At 37.8% G+C, this 20,025-nt stretch overlaps 1 protein-coding gene across 2 annotated transcripts; it reads left to right on the top strand.

Annotated features, from left to right (window-relative positions):
* The first annotated feature begins 947 nt into the window (after positions 1–947).
* Positions 948–19,760, top strand: foxk1 (forkhead box K1). 2 transcript variants are annotated; one of them, XM_052552171.1, is made up of 9 exons: positions 948–2,048; positions 5,452–5,649; positions 10,356–10,512; positions 10,597–10,743; positions 10,828–11,021; positions 12,630–12,796; positions 14,188–14,445; positions 14,542–14,760; positions 18,714–19,760. In XM_052552171.1, the coding sequence occupies exons 1-9, from the start codon at positions 1,642–1,644 to the stop codon at positions 18,911–18,913; spliced, it is 1,947 nt and encodes a 648-aa protein (XP_052408131.1). In that variant the 5' UTR covers positions 948–1,641; the 3' UTR covers positions 18,914–19,760. The 2 variants fall into 2 exon arrangements, with proteins under 2 accessions (XP_052408131.1, XP_052408132.1); XM_052552172.1 differs by having other exon boundaries at positions 14,566–14,760.
* The last annotated feature ends 265 nt before the right edge of the window (positions 19,761–20,025 follow it).

The following is a 20,025-nucleotide window of genomic DNA, read 5'->3' on the forward strand; positions in this document are numbered from 1 at the left end:
TATAATTGATTTCTATTATATGATGTATTATATTAAGTTTTTTCCCCCCTAGGTCCGTTTAACATTTACATTAAGACTTACTCACTATTTAAATTGTGTTATGATATGATATGAAATTGATTTGATTAGACCCGAAATTCTCCTCAAGGGGTATTGTTTGTATACCCACTTTATCAAATGAATGAATAACTATATCATTAAATAAGTAGTTATATGTATAGTTATCACTGAATATTTTCAGTTGACCTCAGCACTGAATGTGCTGTAACCAGCTGTAATTTCATCCTTCATTAAGGCCTTTTCCTCATTTTATTTTTAAAATTGTTCTTGACTTTCTGAGACATCTGAGAACTTGCATGTGGAACTTGGGGTAAACCAAACCCAGTGCGTTTGAAATTTTTAGGGTCAAGACCTTTGTTGCAAGACATGTTTCATTTGTGGGAAATCAGTCAGCAATTTTTTTTCTTTCCACTTCCTGCTGACTCGACTCCCGACAGACTGATTTTTTTTATTTTGACCTAGAAAGTCTTCATTATTTTTTCGTTAAATCCTTTTCTGAAATGGCAAGACAAACCATCGCCTGATTTTATTCAAAACATAAAAGAAGCCCATTAAAATGGCAAAGACTTTCGTTAAAGGTTTTGCTCAAATAATCAAGAAGGGCAGGCCAAGTATTCGAAGTCCTTACTGACAGAAAGATTCTGAAAACACAAAAGTTTATTACACGGCTCTATGGAATACTTGATTCATGCAAGTCACGTTATACTCCTTTAATTATAAATTTCCCAGCTGTACAATCACCCTTTTGCATTAAGTGAGAGATTTTATAAAGTTCATAAAAGTCTACAATTATCAAGAGAAAAAAGTTTAAATGTGCATTAAATGGTTGGAAAATAATGTAAATTTTCAAAGGCAAGAAACGGACAGCTTAATTCATTTTTCTCTCTCAGTTTTATTTTGTGGTTTCAGAAAAATTGTCGATGCGCAAGTGAAGACAGACACCTTGTGTTGACAAGTGAAACTGCGCACAGTTTCAACCTAATTTAAACCATGTGAAACTCCAGCATCCGGGCACTCCGTCATCCGGGGTTTGTCTCTGTCTTGTTCCTTCTCTGTTTACAAACAGAAAGAGCGCAGAATGGTCGATGCGCCGCGACGTCATCCCTCCGACCACGTCATTTTACTTCGACCTTCCAAAAATGTTTTTCACACCGAACGAGAAGCACGACCCACCAAACTTCACCCGTATTTACTATTCGAGCAAGCACGAGTGCATTAGACATCAAATATAGCTCCTTTTTTTGCCACATGTAATGCACGTGTCGTCAGGTTCCAGGAACTGCAACAGTATTAACCTTTAATATGCCAGAGACCTTAGAGTAAGCCCTACGAAAATGGTCTAGGGGGAGATAAACATCTTAGATTAACTTTACAAAAAAATCTAAACGACATCGCACCAGCTAACGGTTTCAAAACTGCGGAAAGGTGAACGAGGATTTAAATCACGCCCCGCTCCAGTCCGTTAATCCATGACGTGTTTTCCACGCGCCAGCTCCATGTTTTGACTACCAACAGCAACACAGTGAACCTTGCCAACACTTAGCCGTTGTGCTCGCAATCCCCTGTGTGTTTTTCAACAAAATGGCTGATTTAGGGGATGATACCGGAGCGAGAGCCCTACTGGCGCTCAAATCCGCGCCTTGCAGCCCGGTGGCTGTTTCTGTCCCGCCGGTGTACACGCTCTCCTCCTCGACCTCGCACGGAGTCGCATCCTCAATGTCCCTCTCCGCTCCGGCGCAGGCCCTCGCTCGCCTGGAGGGCAGGGACTTCGAGTTCGCCATGCGCCAGAGGACGGTTACCGTGGGGCGGAACTCGTCGCACGGCTCCGTGGATGTCAACATGGGCCACTCGAGCTTCATTTCCAGGAGACATCTACAGATCGCCTTCGAGGAGCCGCATTTCTACCTGCGCTGTCTCGGCAAGAACGGTGTGTTTGTCGACGGCGTTTTCCAGAGGAGGGGCGCACCTCCACTTCTCCTGCCGAGGGAGTAAGTTACTAAAATGAGATGTGTCTCCTTACATTAGCTTCTGGGGCCAGATGGCAAGCACATATTCACTTGGAGAGCGAATGCACTACACATACGAGAGATTAAATTAACCTGATTAATGCAGCGCGTGCATAATCCGACTGAACTACATGCTGGAGAATACGAGGACTGTCACAAATGACTTCAGGAAACTTGCGGTTTATGATATAACGTACTAGTTGTTTTATGCATTTATTTAAAGGGCAAAAAATGCAACGGCTACAAAACTTGTTTTGGCTCAGGATAATCTGACAGTATTTATGTGGATTATTAGGACTGCGAATAACCATTATTTTTATTATCGATTATTTAGACATTATTTTTTCGATTAATCGGATTAAAAGCCCGATTTTCTTTATTAAAATTTTACTGACTAAAACACACTATTCCATATTCTGCCCAATGTCCTAAAAACAAATGTGTTGCTATGAAAACATACAGTGTTTAACAATCTATAAGACCACCTGTCATAAGACAAAACACAAATATTTTAGGAATCTATAAAAAAAAATATTAAAAAAACTTTATTATTTTTTTTTTGGACAAATAACAAACTGAAACAACTTAATAGTATGTATTCACATAAAAAAATTACCTCCTTTGCCTTTGATAACAGCTCACATGCTTGCTGGCTTTTTTTATGTACTTTTTGACTAACTGGGTATCTGAATAAAAAAACACCCTAAAGCACTTGACAATTTTTTTTCTGTCTTTCTTTCACAGGTAACAGCAATAATTATATTATAGTGTTAAAAATAGCTTACTACTGTGACAAAAAACTTATACATGTTGGAGGTCTAACCAATACAGTTAGCTAAAAAATATATTTTTTTTGTAATTACCAATACTATTTGTCAAGAGCAGCAATGGCACAAAATCTTACAAAATTGGTTAAATACCTTACATCATTCTGTTTCCTCCAATATTTGTCGATTCATTTTGTCCATAGGAATGCGTGATTCAGGGCTTTGATTTAATGCGACCGGCTGCAGTTGAACATGCAACTGTGGACAGACCAGACTAATCGATAATGAGAATCATTGTCGATGATTTTCTTTATAATGATCGATTTTATCGATTAGTTGATGCAGCTCTAGGGATTAATCTGCTATTGTTAATGTAGTATGCTCTTAAAAATAAAGGTTCTTAATTGGTATCAATGCTTCTGTGAAGAACCTTAAGCATCCATGGAACCTTTCAAATGTAGAAAAGTTTCTTTGAAGTCAAAAAAAGGTTCTTTAGATTTTTAAAATGTTTCTTTTAGGAACTGTTCACTGAAAGGTTCCTTGGGGAACCAAAAATTATTCTTCTAAGGCATCACTGCACAAACACCCTTTTGGAATCTTTATTTTTAAGAGCATGATTGAGTCAGTTAAAGGCATAGTTCACCCAAAATTATAGTTCTGGCATCATTTCCTCACCCTCACGTTCCAAACTTATATGAGTTTATCTCATCTGTGTTTTTCTACAACTTGTTTTTTTCTCAGGGAATGTTGACCAAGGCTGTCGGTTCTGTCTAAATCCTGTTGTGTTCCATTGAATAAATGCAAGTTTGGAATAACATGAGGGTGTGTAAACCGTCACACATTTTTCCTTTTTGGCTCAAGTATCCCTTTAGGTCCCAGATCTGGATCTGTCATTGGATCTGGATTTTCTCTATATTATACAATTACTGATCACTGAGTGTTTGTTTTGGTGAGGCTGGCGCTCAAGACGGGTTGAGACACAAACATGAAAAGTTAAACGTTTCATATTACCACCACAGGAACTGTGTGCACGACAGAGACTGGATCCACCACATGATTTTGTGGGTAGATGTGAGATGCAGGCCACATTTATGACGCATAGCAGTAGTAACTGCTTTATGATCTTCTGCAGACAAAGAACAGAGAGGAAAACCTAGTAATACTATAATGAAGCACTTCAAACAACTGTGTTTCAGTAGTTATATGGCATTGTTTGTACACCGTCTTCATGCAGTCTCATTTTTGTTTAGATTTTGAACTGTAAACAATCATTACAGCTGTCAGTATAAAGTATTATTTTGTTCATTTCAATTCATTTGTGTGATTTCAAGTTTTTGGAATTCGAAACTGTTTTTTTTCCATAGTTTTCAAAGTATCTTATTTTCTTTTCAAATGATTTGAATTTGTATTTAAAACATATTTGGAATTAGATTTCGAATTTGAATTTATTGAAACAAACGGTAGAACAAAAATATCGAAGCTTAAAATCTTGCATATAAAATATACATTTGTATTTAGAGTCAATGTTTTTTTTTTACATTACTCTTCCCATGTTTAGTTGCTGTTCTGCGTACACTAAGTTATAAGTTTAGCAGTATAAATAGTTATGTTTATCTCAGTAACAATCATCTTTAGAAAACCAATCCGTGAGTATTTGATGAATCTACTAAATTAGATGTTTTTGATGGTTTACCACAAGTAAAGTAGTTTTATTGTCAGTAATCTGTATAGTTAATAATCAGTATGAAAGCAGTTCTAAAGCCATTGACAGTTTTAGCCTTAAATGATTGAGAAGTGGATAAACTAGTTAACTAGATCAGATTGAAGGTCTCTGCATAGTTGTGCTGAACAGTATTGTTGTGACTAGAGTTCACCTCTTTGACTCTTATTAAAATCACTGTTTGGCTTCCTCGTTCTTATCAGAATTGCTTTTACTGACTCGGTGTGTGCCATCTGTCTTATCAATGCAGAATAGATCTGTGGAGCTTGTTGTCATGGAGGTCAGAGCGACTATTCCTGCAGACTGCTGTGAAAGCAGGGACAGACTGAACCCATAATGGGCGCATGCCGAGCCAGCCATTCAAAACAACTGCAGAGTGTATGCTGTAGCATTAAATGAGGCTTCCTGGTGCAGCACTTGTGTAAATACGTCCAGTGGAGGCGGTGCACCAATTCATCATTCTCTCTGGCTCCACTGCCAACAGTTCAAAAACTGAGAAAAGGGGTGAAAGGGAGGGTTCACTTTTACTCAAAAGTTCACATTTTGTTGGTCCCAAACAGGACATTAGCTTAACAGTTACGCAATTAGAGATTTCACACAGATAACTTGTCTTGTGTTCACTGTCCAAGGCCATCTATCATCTTCAATGGCAAAGTAAAGGTTTGATTATCAATCTAAACTGCCACACAAACCTTTCTACAGGCTCAAGGACATGTATTCAGTATAGCAGTATGGAGATGCAATGGAAAAATCTCTGTTTTCTACCAGTCTCAAAACATTGTCAAGGTTCTGTGGTCAGAATTCAACTATTGAAGTGTTTGTTTGTTTTTTTCTTAAGGATAAAAACACTGATCTCATTTAATCAACTTTTATGTTGTGTCTGTGTTCTTCTCTACAGGTGCACATTTCGGTTTCCCAGTACGGTGATCAAGATTCAGTTTACGGCGCTGTATCACAAGGACACACAGAAGGAGGATGCGCCTGTATCCCCCGTGAGACCCCTTTATCCTCAAATCTCTCCGCTGAAAATCAGCATTCCTGAAAATGACTTCAGAAGTATGATGAGTCCCCTGCCTTCACCGACAGGAACTATTAGGTACGTCTTCACCCAAACGATTGTGCACAGAAAAACTGTTTCATTAGAGAACTAGTTCTTTTCCAGATCTTTTTGAAAGTAGATTTTGCAATCCTGCATTAACGCTGAAGCATCAGAATTTGCATGCAATAGGAGATGCTTGATTGTGATGTGTGTTTGAAGCTGTCAGGCTTTACTGTATATGTAGTCAGTCAGATGCAATAGTGGTGGGAAAAGCCTGCCCCTGGCGGCCTCTCTGCTCTTCTGCACCACGTGTGGCTCTCAAAGCGAGCATGCTGTGTGCACATACCATATATGGCATGTGCTGAGCTTGGAGCGCTCTGATTGGTCGCTCAGGAAGTGTTGTGGTTTGGTGTTTTGAGCCACTGATAGTTTCCTTTTTCCGAGGCCTCCAAACACCCCCCTCATCCCACTCCTTGGACTGCTCCTACACCTAACACAAACAGACACATGCTTTCTGTCCTTCCTGGTTCCTCTTCCCTTACTGGGGGGAATGTTTCCTTCTATTGAGCTCTACAAGCATTGGAGCTGGTAATCCACAGCTGAGCTGCAGTCTCTACTGAAGGATTTCTCTCTCGTAGGGTTCAGTCTGTGTGAAGTTATAGTTTGGGGACATTTCCCAGATTGTCAGCCTGTTGCACAAACAGCAGATGTGTGTAAATCTTTGAATTCCTCACACATGGAGCTTCTTGAACAACTGCCAAGTAGAGTACAACCAGCAATATCAGCCTCTCGTTTGCCTATATTTGACTTCACTGTTTCCCTGCTGCATTAATTTTTTAATGTGAATGTCAGAATAATTTTGATAAGGTGATAACACTTAATAATGAGCTTAGTTTATTACGTATATATTAAGTATCATAAACATGAACAACTTTTTTTTACACAGCTTTTATTAGTCTAGATTAGTGTTAAAAATATTGCTGTTAATTGGTGTTTGTTCATAATACATTAAGTATTGTTAATGTATATGAATTTGTATTATTGACTATCTTCCAAAGGGTTGGGGTCCATAAAAAAAAAAAAGCTTTGTAAAGACATCTCATGCTCAATTAAGGCTGCATTTATTTTGTAAAAAATATGGTAAAATTGTTAAATATTATTACAACTTGAAAGAACTGTGTTTGTTTATATATTTTATAATGTAATTTATCTCTGTGTTGGCAAAGCTGAATCTTCATCATTACTTGGTCTTCAGTGTCACATGATCCTTCAGAAATGATTCTAACATGCTGATTCGCTGCTCATGAAACCTTTCATCTTATTATCGATGTTTTCAGGCATCTTACATGAATATAAAGTTCATAAGAACAGCATTTTGAATATTTAAATATTTTGTAACCATGTAAATATCCTTACTGTCACTTCTGATCAATTAAATGCAAACTTGTTGAATAAAAATGTTAATAATAAAAATAAAAACCAACCAACCTCAAACTTTTAAATGGTGGTTTATTCTATAGAAAGGAGCTTTAATAAATGTTTAAAAAAAATCATTCATTCTTAGTCATATTCGCATAATATATTGGATAATGTCAACAATTTAAACCTAACTGTAAAGTGTTACCAAAAAAACGAAAAATGTTGGGTTGAATTATTTTTTTGATTCAGAAAAGATTTCTGTTAGTCAAGTGGGTTAATGATCGATGGGTTAAATAGATCTTCTGTAAATCATTACTGCACATGACCCTTTGGAATCACTTGGCTGTGCTTCAACAACCTTCACTGTTTTGAACTTGAGTAGCTCTTAAAGCAGTGGCTTGGTATTGCTTTTAATATAAATGCATTGCATAATGCATATTTGTTGACCCAAAACGTGTTTCAAATTAGTTCAAACTTGGTTAGTTCAGTTCTTTCAGTAATTACAAATATAACCCCAAATTCTTGAAATATTTCTTGACTTGATACCAATAAAGAACTATTGGTAGTGACATTATTTTATTGTCTTTTTTTTTTTTTTTTTGTAATTTTATAATTTGGGATCCATATTATGATATAAATTCCTTAGGGTTTTATTCTTAACTAGGACATACATTTTGCTTTTGAATAATTGTATTTATTTTTGCATTTAACTCTTTTAGTATAAAAGTTTCAGTTTTAGTACAGAAGTTTGGGCTATATTTTTTGCTTGTCCTTAAGTAGTTGTTTTTTTAATATGGTCCAGCTGTTGTGAAAATGCAGCCTCAGGAGTGGACTTCAACCCAAAGCACCCCGCCTGCTGTGCCCTCATGCACACAGTTGCCTTCCCCCGGCCGGCTGCTCCGAGAGGCCTGTTTGTCTCTGCCCGCACAACACAATGGAGCCTGCAGCGCAACAGCCTTATCTGAGCGCTCTCTTGTGCCCTGCTGTCAGGAAGCCAGCAGTTTAAAATAACACCGCGAGTGAAGGAATGATGGGGTGTGTCTGTGTTATGGGAGACTTACCGAGCTGTTGACAATAAATGACAGCCTTAAAATAGCATTGCTCAGGATGTCTTTCTGTCACTATCAGTCTAAATAATGGAGTTATTATCATTAGATTTCAGAAACCCTGCAGCTAATGGCTCAGTAATTATTTAGTTTGTTTATCTGAATGGTTGGGTTTATAGGGCATAGGGCCACCTACTGGCACGTTGTTTTTCATGTCAGATGTTAATTTCAATGTGTGTGATGTTTTGTCAGTCACCACAGGCAGAAAAATTCAACCTGTCCCTTAGTTTGTAAAAACAAACAGGAAATATGCTGAAACTGACACACTTAAAAAGGGGGCTAGAAGGCAAGCTAAAAAGCAGAAACCTGAAGCTTGGATTTTTGCACAAATGTAGTTGCTCAGGTGTTGTTACTATTTTATGCAAACAGTGCTTTATGAATGATCATATCTAGAGATTCCCTGTATACTGGGACCATTGCGTTTATGCATGATATTAACTGTTAATTGGTTGATAGTGGATATGTATTTGTCTTTTTTTCTTACTCAAAAAAAAAAAAATTGTAAAGATTTGCAATAGAGGCCACACCATGAAAATATATTTTTGGCTGGATGTGGTGAAAGTGACGATGTTTACTTTCCCAGCTGGTTCTGACATGTTTACATAAGTACTTTTTTTTTTTTTTTTGGTTGTGCACCATCATTTGAAAGGTTTTGTTTATCGTTTGAAATAAATGACTAGATATATGTAGCTAGAATGTATTAAACTGATCAAAAGTGACAGTGAAGGCTTTTATAATGTTACAAAAGACTTCTAATTCAAATAAATGCTATTTATTTTTTACTTAAAGTATGACGGTTTTTGCAAAAATATTAAGCAACACAACTGCTTTCAAAATTAATAATAATGAAAAATGTTTCTTAAGAAGTAAATCAGCCTATTAGAAAGATTTCTGAAGGATCATGTCACACTGGAGAAATGATGCTGAAATTTTAGCTTTGCATCACAGGAATAAATGACACTTTAAAATATGTTTCAATAGAAAACGGTTATTTAAAGGGGTGGTTGATTGCGATTTCACTTTTTTAATGTTAGTTAGTTTGTAATGTTGCTGTTTGAGCATAAACAATATCTGAAAAGTTGCAGCAGTGAAATTTCAATGCAAACGGGGAGATACCGTCTCTTAAAATTCTGGCAGTTTAATGCCTACAAAAACGTCTGTTCAGGGACTACAGCAGCAAGCTTCTTCCCCGCTCCGTTACGTCACAAAAGTTACGTCAAAAGATAAGCCCCACCCCCTGGAACACGCAACAAAGGGTGTCAAGGCCATGTTGTGCTGCTTTAGAGAAGAGGAAGAGAAAACTAGGGCTGCACGTAAAAATATGTTCATATGTGATTTAGGGCAGCACGATGTGTCGTTTAAGCATCGATATCGCGATGTATGATCGATATCGCGATGTATATACCTGCTCTGCATCTCTTTCCCTCTCTCGTTCAGATCATCAGATCAGCTCCAAAAAACTGTTCCATGTATACACTTATTTTCACAAAGCATTGAGAAGCGTTTTACATGGACACGCAAACGGTTGCTGTGTGCTGTATAAAAGCTTTAATCAGAATAAAACCATATATCAAAAATTAACAGAAGCAGTAGCATTTACAAATAACAGCGTATCTAAAAGTATGAGACAACAACAAACAAACATACCATTAAGAGTTCTAAAGGTTCTACATGATCCTCTTCATTAATATTCTCTGCGTCTCAATCAGGCTCAAATTGATAAGCAATATAGAGTAAGTCATTGCTTACAATACAACCGGAGCACATTCTGAGCTTGAGGGGCGGGATGTTCAGACACGCTCGAGGCGGTTTAGCGAATCACAACATACTGAGCCAGCTGACCAATCTCAGCCCATCGTGTGTTTTTTGAGGGAGGGGCTTCATAATAACAGGAAGTTATCAAGGTGTTTTTCTTAGAAGGGACAGATCAGTGTGGAATAAAAGTAAATTATGTGAAAAACGAAGCATGAACACATATTAGACTACACCCCATAAACTCAATCAAACCTAGAAAAAAAAGTCGACCACCCCTTTAAATTGCAATAATACTATGGTTTTTGTTGATTTTTGATCAAATAAATACAACCTTGGTGAGCACTAAAGATTGCTTTTAAGCTTTAACATTTAATTGGAATATAATAATAAAAACAGACGTATTCCTTAATTCTCTGATGCAGTCTTCTTGGACTCTTATAGATGATGTTTTCACACCTTTATGTCCATATTTTGTCCACTCAGTGTTCCCAATTCCTGCCCAGCGAGCCCTCGGGGTGCAGGTTCCTCGGGATACCGATTCGGGCGCAGCATCACCTCAGATCTCCAGCTGGCAGCAGAGTACGCTGCCAAAGCGGTGTCAGAACAGCGCACTGAAGCCACAGGAGGAGATAGTCCTAAAGTAAGAGCCTTTAGCATCCTAATACATGTCCGTGTCAACTTCAGTGTGTTTGTTCCCAAAGTTCACTGTCCGCTACTCCTTCAGGATGAGTCCAAACCTCCGTACTCGTACGCTCAGCTGATAGTCCAGGCCATCTCGTCTGCACCGGACAGACAGCTAACACTAAGTGGCATCTATGCTCACATCACCAAGCATTATCCCTACTACAGGACGGCCGACAAAGGCTGGCAGGTCCGTTTATTTGCTAAAAATTGTTGTTAGTTGGTGTCATGTTTGTGTGCTAATTTGCATTCTCTTAACCTCATTTCTCTCCAGAACTCCATTAGACACAACCTATCTCTGAACCGCTACTTTATTAAAGTGCCGCGCTCACAGGAAGAGCCAGGCAAAGGTTCGTTCTGGCGTGTGGACCCCTCATCAGAGTCCAAGTTGGTGGAGCAGGCCTTCAGAAAGCGCCGACAGAGAGGAGTGTCCTGTTTCCGCACACCCTTCGGCCCTCTGTCCTCAAGGTGAGATGTCTGAGACCCCCTGCTAAACCTGCACACACCCGCCATCACATTATAACACTCACACTTTCTGATGTTATAGAAGCCCGCTTAGCCTATTCTGTTTCCCTTTTTATTCCCCTTCTGTCTGTTTCTTCACTGGGCAGAGCAAAGTGAGTCTGTCACCTCTTTGAATTGAATCATTGTTGCAGTCATTTGGTGAAGCAGCATCAGTCACACCCATCCTTATGCTCTCTGCGTTTTAACACTCTCGCATTAAACTTGGGTCCAAAATTAACTGCCTGTAATGAACGATTTAAACATTGAATATTGCAGTATTTTAGTATAATACTGTTTTGTGTCATGGAATGTAGTTTTAACAGTTTTTTAAAACGAAAATGTACTTAGACTTCAGTTATGCAGTTTGTTAATAAAGATAATGTCTGTGGCCTCAGCTGTTAAACTGTCAACTTGAGATTTGAGAGGGGCTTTAGGGTGCTTTCACACTAGCACTTTTGGTGCAGAACCAGGGTCGATTTACGTCAGAATTCGGTTCGTTTGGATGATGTGAACGCTGTCTTCCGTACTCGGATGCGCACCCGCGAACCGTACCCGAATCAGCTTAAAAACGGTGGTCTGGGGTACACTTCATGTGAACTCTGGTATGGTTCACTGCTCATGTGAACGCAATCGTACCAAATCGTGGAAGTGAACCGCTTTTAATGACAAATTATTTGATGAAAATGTGTTTTTGTGTTTCACTCACTTTCCTGATGAGCATGACTGATGACTGACTCATTTATGTTTGCCTTTAACGTTCTTTAGAGCATTTTCAGCAAATTCGTAAGACAGACGCAAGTGCCGTTATTTACCGAAACTTTATTAACAAAACGAACAGTTCAAAGACGTAATACATACAAGTGCACAGAGTAATGTTATGCATTTGCCGCCTTCTCCTTTCCGTCGTTACCAAGCAACGGGGTAAACAGCTGCTGGCTTGATGACGCAAGCGAACCGCGGTTCAGACTCAAATATTATAATATGAACACAGTCCAGCGGGGGCAGGGGGAGGGGGGAGCAACCAAACTCGGGTTCAGACCAGGCAAGTGAACCAAGTGTGAAAGCACCCTTAAAGACACCCCATTGTTGTTTATGTTTACACACACTTAATTTTAAATTGTCGAGATTAACATTAGTCAATACATTATATAAGACACCTCCATCTAAAATCAAGTGGGCTAGTGAGGTGTCTCCTATTTAGAGGCTGTAAGTTTACATTCAAAAAATCACTTGTCTAATTTCTGCACCCCACAAGGCTCCACACAAAGTTGTCAAAAATGATTGTCTCCAAACAGGACTCCCAAATCATTATTTGCTAGGCTCAAACAAAAAGAGCAGTGCTTTGAAAACGTCACACTCATTTCTGAAAGTGGTCTCTGCACATTTGATAAACTATTTTTGTGTTGGAAAATCTTCCCGTTCAAATTGTTCAACTTAGGCAGGTGAGGCAAGAAGTTGTTTTTGGACCCTGCTTGGCCAGTAACATCTGAACATGTATGTGTAGCTTTCACAGTGTGTATGACTGTCATACGTGTGTGGTGTATGACTGAGACATCTTTGTGCTGGTTTCAGGAGTGCTCCAGCATCTCCCACCCACTCCGGCCTCCTCTCTCCAAACTCAAGCGGCCTCCAGACACCTGAGTGTCTGTCACGGGAAGGATCACCAGTGTCTCATGAGCATGACTTTGGTTCTAAGCTTGCTTCTGTGCCCGAGTACCGATACTCCCAGAGTGCACCAGGTGAGCGTGTTTCCTTTCATAGCACTGCAGTACTGACTGACTGCACGGCAGTGTGCGTGACTTGCACTGTTTGGATGTGTAGTCTCCAAATAGAAACAATACTAACTTGCTCACAGTTTTCCAGCAGTGTGATAGTAGCTCAGCTGTTGTCAAAACATTGGAACTTTTCTGGTTAAAAAAAAATAAAAAAAAGTATTTTTGTCGCTTGACAAAATTTCAAGACAAATTTGTTAAGCACTTTTCCCAATACATAAAATTCAAAAGGAGCTTTACACAAAATAATGAGATTAATGTTATTGTTTGTTGCGTTTATATTTTTGTCTTAATGGTATCATGACACATTTAGCAAATTAGAACTGATTTTACATTTTGTGGTGATATAAACAATCAAGCATTTGTGATTTGTAAAATAGTATTAAATTTCGCCCTACACAAGTATACTAAATGTACATGCATAAAGTTGGACATACTTATTAGTGGTCAACCAATATAGTTTTTTTATTTTTATTTTTTTTATTTAACTAATAATATTTAATAAAATTTTTATTAAAAAGGAAGTAAACACTGTGACGAACAGGGCACTCAGTATTAAGGGAAGTTTGTGTGCATTGGGAATCATATTTTTCAAATAAAGACAGGGTAACACTCATTTTACATACAGCACACAGAGAAAATGACATGAATATGACAGTGGGCAAATGCATAAAGTGCAGCATAATTTGAAATCGCAAGTTTAAAGCATTAAATTCGCACGGACCGACCATCACACAAAGAACACGTGATCATGCTGGATACACATACACACTTCACAAGATCTCACAGCTGGATTCAGTTTGGATGGAAGTTTGCAAGATTTGTGATATGAAATGTTAATTAGTCATTCAAAGATTTGTTTAAATGATATAAATGTGTATTTGATTAATGTTGACTGCAAACGAGAAATTATTACAATGTTTGCCTTTCTATCACTAATAATATAAAAGCAATCGTTATAATACTTTTTGTTTACATAAATACCTTTATCTGATAATTAGACAAACTTCTATCCGTATAAACAGAACTATTAACAACAACAGTAAAAAAGAGGGAGAATGTGAACACTGGGTTCAGGCAGTCAAAATAAAAGTCCCGCCTCGAACACATTGGCCAAGCAGAAAAACTTATCAGCAGATGCCAATATTTGCAAAATAGCAATATATCTTTGCCTGTTTTGGTTTAATTTGTTATGGTTTGGTTCCAGGTTTTTTTTTGTGTGTGTGTGTATGTGATAACTTACAGTGAAGTTAAATACTTGTTCTATCTGTGCGATTTTGGCAAGCTACTAATTCAAATTCCCTTCTCAAGTCCTGAATATATTTCTCAGACTCTGTATGATTCCTCTTGTCTCTCAGGATCTCCAGTGAGCGCTCAGCCTGTCATCATGGCCGTGCCACCTCAGTCCTCAGCCGCGATGCCCCAGCCTGTGGCTTACATGCCGGCCTCCATCATTAGCTCCTCCCAGGCCTCTGGTCAGGCCATCCATGTGGTGCAGCAGGCGCCAGCTTTCACCATGGTTCGTGTAGTGACCACCTCCACCAGCTCTCCCAATGGCTATATCCTGGCTAACACCACCTCATCAAACTCTGGAGAGGGACATGGAGATCAAAGAGGTACAACAATCCATTTCCTCTGGTTTAACTCCAGAACATTTTTTTCAAAATCTCCATGGATAGCCAATCTTTAAAACTTGCACTGTCTGTGAACAGTCTTTCCGTCTGTGTTGTGTTTAGGTGCAGTGGAGGAGATGCCTGTGGTTGGCAGTAGAGTTATTCAGGCTGTAGGGAGTCACATAAGCTCAGCCAATAGGGGACAGCAGAGTTACACTGTTGTCCAGCAGAGTGCCATACACCAGCTTCCTGTGCAGACCATTGCTCAGAATGGCAAACATGCTCTTCCTGTCACCAGTGTACCAACCAGTGCTTACGGTATGTGCATTTTTCTAAAGCCTATATATTTAACATTTATAGTGAATGGCAATTTTAGATCGCACATTATTTCAAGTTCCAATTCTTGCTTTCAGCAAACCCTTAATTATGACTTTTGCCTCGATAAAATGCTAATTTGTTGCTTATTAATAGTTAGTAAGGTAGTTGTTAAGTTTAGATAGGATAGGATTAGGATAGATAGGGTAGGATTAGGGAATTAGAATAAATTCATGCAGAATATGTGCTTTATAACTACTAATAAACCACTAATATGTTAATGATAGCTATGCTAATAAGCAGCTAGTTAACCCTCAAGGTAAATATAACTGTTATTCTTTAATGTTTAATAACTTTTGAATCGCTAATCCAATCTGAATGCTTTAAAAAGTGATGTAAAGCAGAGAGGCGCTGGATATTCAGAGGCGCCGTAGTGTACGTGATTACGTCATCGCATTTTGACAACATTGATTCGTCAGAAGAAACCAATGCTTTGGTTCCTTTGAGCCAAACAGAGATTATTGTTGACGCTTAGTCCCACCCCCGAGCCCAGATTGGTTCAAACTGTACCGTATTAAACCAATAAGTAGTCTTTTGAACTACTACTTAACATATTGCTTTGTAAAATTAACGAAAACAAAGTGAAAGTAAAGTCTGTCGTGAGTGCATGAATACAAACACACAATAACACATTTGCATGAGAAAACTCTCCGAAAAAGCCTAAAAAACACTGGACAGAATACTTTGACATAAAACAAATCAAAACCAAGGATGAAACAGTGGTACATATCTGATAAAGCACTGGGATTTATGTCTTGGGTCACTAGGCGATGTCCCAGTAAAATCGATCATTTATATTATGTTTACTAAGTAAATCATTATATAATTATACAGTTCATAAAGATAGTTGCACTATTTTTTTCTGTTGCACTCTGAATATTTCTCACTCCTTTTCTGTGTAGTTTGTGAATCATTTGCACTGTTTTTGCACTGTATAGTTGAAGACAATTTGTGCAATTGGTTTTACTAAATGCTGCATAATTTCTGTTAATTGTTCATACTCAAAATATATTTCTCAGAAGAAGAAAATAATAGTTTTGTTATCATATATCACTCTTTCCATTTTCTTTACTCATTAAAATGTTTTTGGACATCTCTATTGTTAGTTAATGGAATAGGCCTGTTCTTCCACTTATAAGCGTTGACAATAATATTGTAATAAATGGCTATAACTAGCTTGGGGAATGGTATATGTAAACACAACTTTATTTGGAAGTGTAAAACATGCAGACACAACTTTTTAAAGAAAAGTATCCAAACTTTAGGAGTTACTGTTTGAGAACACATTAAAAAACACACAACTGTTGCTTGCATTTTTCTTAAAATTCTCTAATTTCATTAATTCTTAGAGAAAACAAAAGAAAATTGAGACTTTAAATTAGTTAAACTTAAACTGTAAGTTCTCCTGTTTATAACTATAAATGGCACTTGATGCTGACTGCTAGAATAGGTCTGCAAAACAAAGAAAAGTGCAGGTGTGTCAGGCGCCCCAAAAATATTCTAGATCTTTAAGGGTTAATAATGAGAATTGGTCCCTATTCTAAAGTGTTACCTAATTTTCTAACTTGCTTTTTAAATTGGTACTGTCTAATTAAGCGATTTATTGCATCCAAAAAGAAAAGGTTTTTTTGCATAGTATATGTGTGTGTTCTGTGTATATTTAATGTACAATATGTGTGTGTGTGTGTGTGTGTGTACATTATCAGAGTCCTTTTTATCATGATTTTTCACTATTTATATTTTGTTCTAAAACTAAACCACACAACCTAATTACTATAAATGTAAATAAAATTGATTTATATATATATACAGTATTGTTCAAAATAATAGCAGTACAATGTGACTAACCAGAATAATCAAGGTTTTTCGTATATTTTTTTATTGCTACGTGGCAAACAAGTTACCAGTAGGTTCAGTAGATTCTCAGAAAACAAATGAGACCCAGCATTCATGATATGCACGCTCTTAAGGCTGTGCAATTGGGCAATTAGTTGAATTAGTTGAAAGGGGTGTGTTAAAAAAAATAGCAGTGTGGCATTCAATCACTGAGGTCATCAATTTTGTGAAGAAACAGGTGTGAATCAGGTGGCCCCTATTTAAGGATGAAGCCAACACTTGTTGAACATACATTTGAAAGCTGAGGAAAATGGGTCGTTCAAGACATTGTTCAGAAGAACAGCGTACTTTGATTAAAAAGTTGATTAGAGAGGGGAAAACCTATAAAGAGGTGCAAAAAATGATAGGCTGTTCAGCTAAAATGATCTCCAGTGCCTTAAAGTCTGGAGTTACCTGTAAGTACTGTGACAGTTAGAAGACGTCTGTGTGAAGCTAATCTATTTTCAAGAATCCCCCGCAAAGTCCCTCTGTAAAAAAAAAGGCATGTGCAGAAGAGGTTACAATTTGCCAAAGAACACATCAACTGGCCTAAAGAGAAATGGAGGAACATTTTGTGGACTGATGAGAGTAAAATTGTTCTTTTTGGGTCCAAGGGCCACAGGCAGTTTGTGAGACGACCCCCAAACTCTGAATTCAAGCCACAGTACACAGTGAAGACAGTGAAGCATGGAGGTGCAAGCATCATGATATGGGCATGTTTCTCCTACTATGGTGTTGGGCCTATTTATCGCATACCAGGGATCATGGATCAGTTTGCATATGTTAAAATACTTGAAGAGGTCATGTTGCCCTATGCTGAAGAGGACATGCCCTTGAAATGGTTGTTTCAACAAGACAATGACCCAAAACACACTAGTAAACGGGCAAAGTCTTGGTTCCAAACCAACAAAATTAATGTTATGGAGTGGCCAGCCCAATCTCCAGACCTTAATCCAATTGAGAACTTGTGGGGTGATATCAAAAATGCTGTTTCTGAAGCAAAACCAAGAAATGTGAATGAATTGTGGAATGTTGTTAAAGAATCATGGAGTGGAATAACAGCTGAGAGGTGCCACAAGTTGGTTGACTCCATGCCACACAGATGTCAAGCAGTTTTAAAAAACTGTGGTCATACAACTAAATATTAGTTTAGTGATTCACAGGATTGCTAAATCCCAGAAAAAAAAAATGTTTGTACAAAATAGTTTTGAGTTTGTACAGTCAAAGGTAGACACTGCTATTTTTTTGAACACACCCCTTTCAACTAATTGGCCAATTGCACAGCCTTAAGAGCGTGCATATCATGAATGCTGGGTCTTGTTTGTTTTCTGACAATCTACTGAACCTACTGGTAACTTGTTTGCCACGTAACAATAAAAAATATACTAAAAACCTTGATTATTCTGGTTAGTCACATTGTACTGCTATTATTTTGAACAATACTGTATATATATATATATATATATATATATATATATATATATATCAAGATTAAAATAAACATAAATAAATAACAGTTTATCAGTGATGCTAAAATAAGAGTCATGTGATGTGACCAAAATTCAGGGAGAGGGGAAGAAGCATCAAATTATAGGATCCCTGCAGACCCTCATGACTGTGACAATGGCATTAAGTCTTTTAAAATATCAGATAATTAGATTTATATATATATTTATATAAGATTAGTTTAGTTTGTAAAATGTCATGTGGTGCCACTTCCCGAAAACATACTGATATTTATGAAAATCATCTGACTTTTGAATGTTAAAACAATATTACATTAAGGATTCTATTTTAAATATAAAATGTTGATCTAATGTAAAAACAACTGACGAATGATTATTTATTTTAACTTCTTGGTTGTAAAACTTTTTTGGGGAGAAATTATATAAAAGCTTTTCAAAGTTCTGAATGCAAAACCAACATGAAAAAAAGAGTACAGTCTAGGTTTTAAACTCGTTTGTTTGTTTTTTACATTGACCTGTAACAGATTTCTTTGTGTTGTCATCTCTTTCCCTCAGCTTTCACCAATCCTCTTCAGATCTTGGCTGCGCAGGCTTCCACATCCCCTCCTGTGCTGGTCAGCAGGCCCTCCAGCATGGAAACAGACGAGTCCAGCGTCAACGAGCCCGAACCCAAACGGGCCAAAATGGAGGAGGACAGTGTCGCTCCAGTCCCTCAGCCTGTAATTGTTGCAATGAATCAAGAGGCAAGCGAATGAACCAGTGAGTGAGCGAGTGAGCCGACGACCCATCTTTAAAAGCACATCTCGCAATATCCTTAAACGTATTGAGGGAAACGTGTTTGGTTTTCTTTAAAACAAGAACTTCAAAGTTTTGTAAACGCCCGACTCGGGTGACTGGTGGAATGTCTTTGTAAGAAGAGGTTGTTGTTTCTTGGGGGTAAATTCAGTGAGCTACATCTGGCAGCATTAAAATTCAATGCACACACAGTTTTAATTTTGTAGGGGTTTTTAATCTTGCAAGAATGTTTGAAAGAAGTATGAAGAGAGGTACACGTGCCTGAAGACACCAGCTAGGCACGTGCTCCCAGGTAGTTCCTCACAAGGTACAGCTGAGAGAGTTCTTCTTTTCGGGATGGGGTGGGACCAATACCTATGCAGCTATTACAGTCTGAGACCAAGAGTGTCTCTGAATTGAAGCAGTATATAAAAAGGGTCACAGGAAGCTGTGGTTACCTGTGCGGCCTTTGTGAGGATTTATTTATCTCTCTGTTTAAAAGAAAAAAGGCTATCTTTAATGAAACAAGATTGTTACAACTCAAAGCAGAAATGAATAGATATAACCGAAGCCTTTTCTAGCTGGAGTCCTTTAACCTACTTTATTATAGTGTACAAAATCTTTTTTTCTGTGGAGGATTCTTACCTTGCTCGCTTACTACAAAGAGAAATGTCTAGAAATATGATTATTTCTTAATTGGTCTATGTTTAGTGCAAAAAATTAAAAAGAACTCTGAATGTAAGTACCGTTTGTTTATTTGTTATGACCCCATGGCACCCACTTTTGACCTAAACAATATATTAAACCATTAGAATGTGTTTGTAGGTACATTTTTGATGTTTTGTGTTTTCAAAAACAACTAAGTTCATTGTATTTAAAGTAGCTCAGTCTTATTTGTTCATCACCCTTAAAAAGCACTTGGCCAAAAATCTGCTCCATAAATACCTTAAGCAACGTAACCCCGACTGCATCAGTGGATGAATGCTAGCACACCACACGTCGCTGATCTATTTGATGTCAACCAAATGCTTTTCCAGACCTAGGAATGTAACTGTTCATGTTGTTTGTTGCAAGGGCTGTTTCTTCACCTTAA

This window comes from Carassius gibelio, chromosome B3 (genome assembly GCF_023724105.1).
Source record: "Carassius gibelio isolate Cgi1373 ecotype wild population from Czech Republic chromosome B3, carGib1.2-hapl.c, whole genome shotgun sequence".
Taxonomy (NCBI): Eukaryota; Metazoa; Chordata; class Actinopteri; order Cypriniformes; family Cyprinidae; genus Carassius; species Carassius gibelio.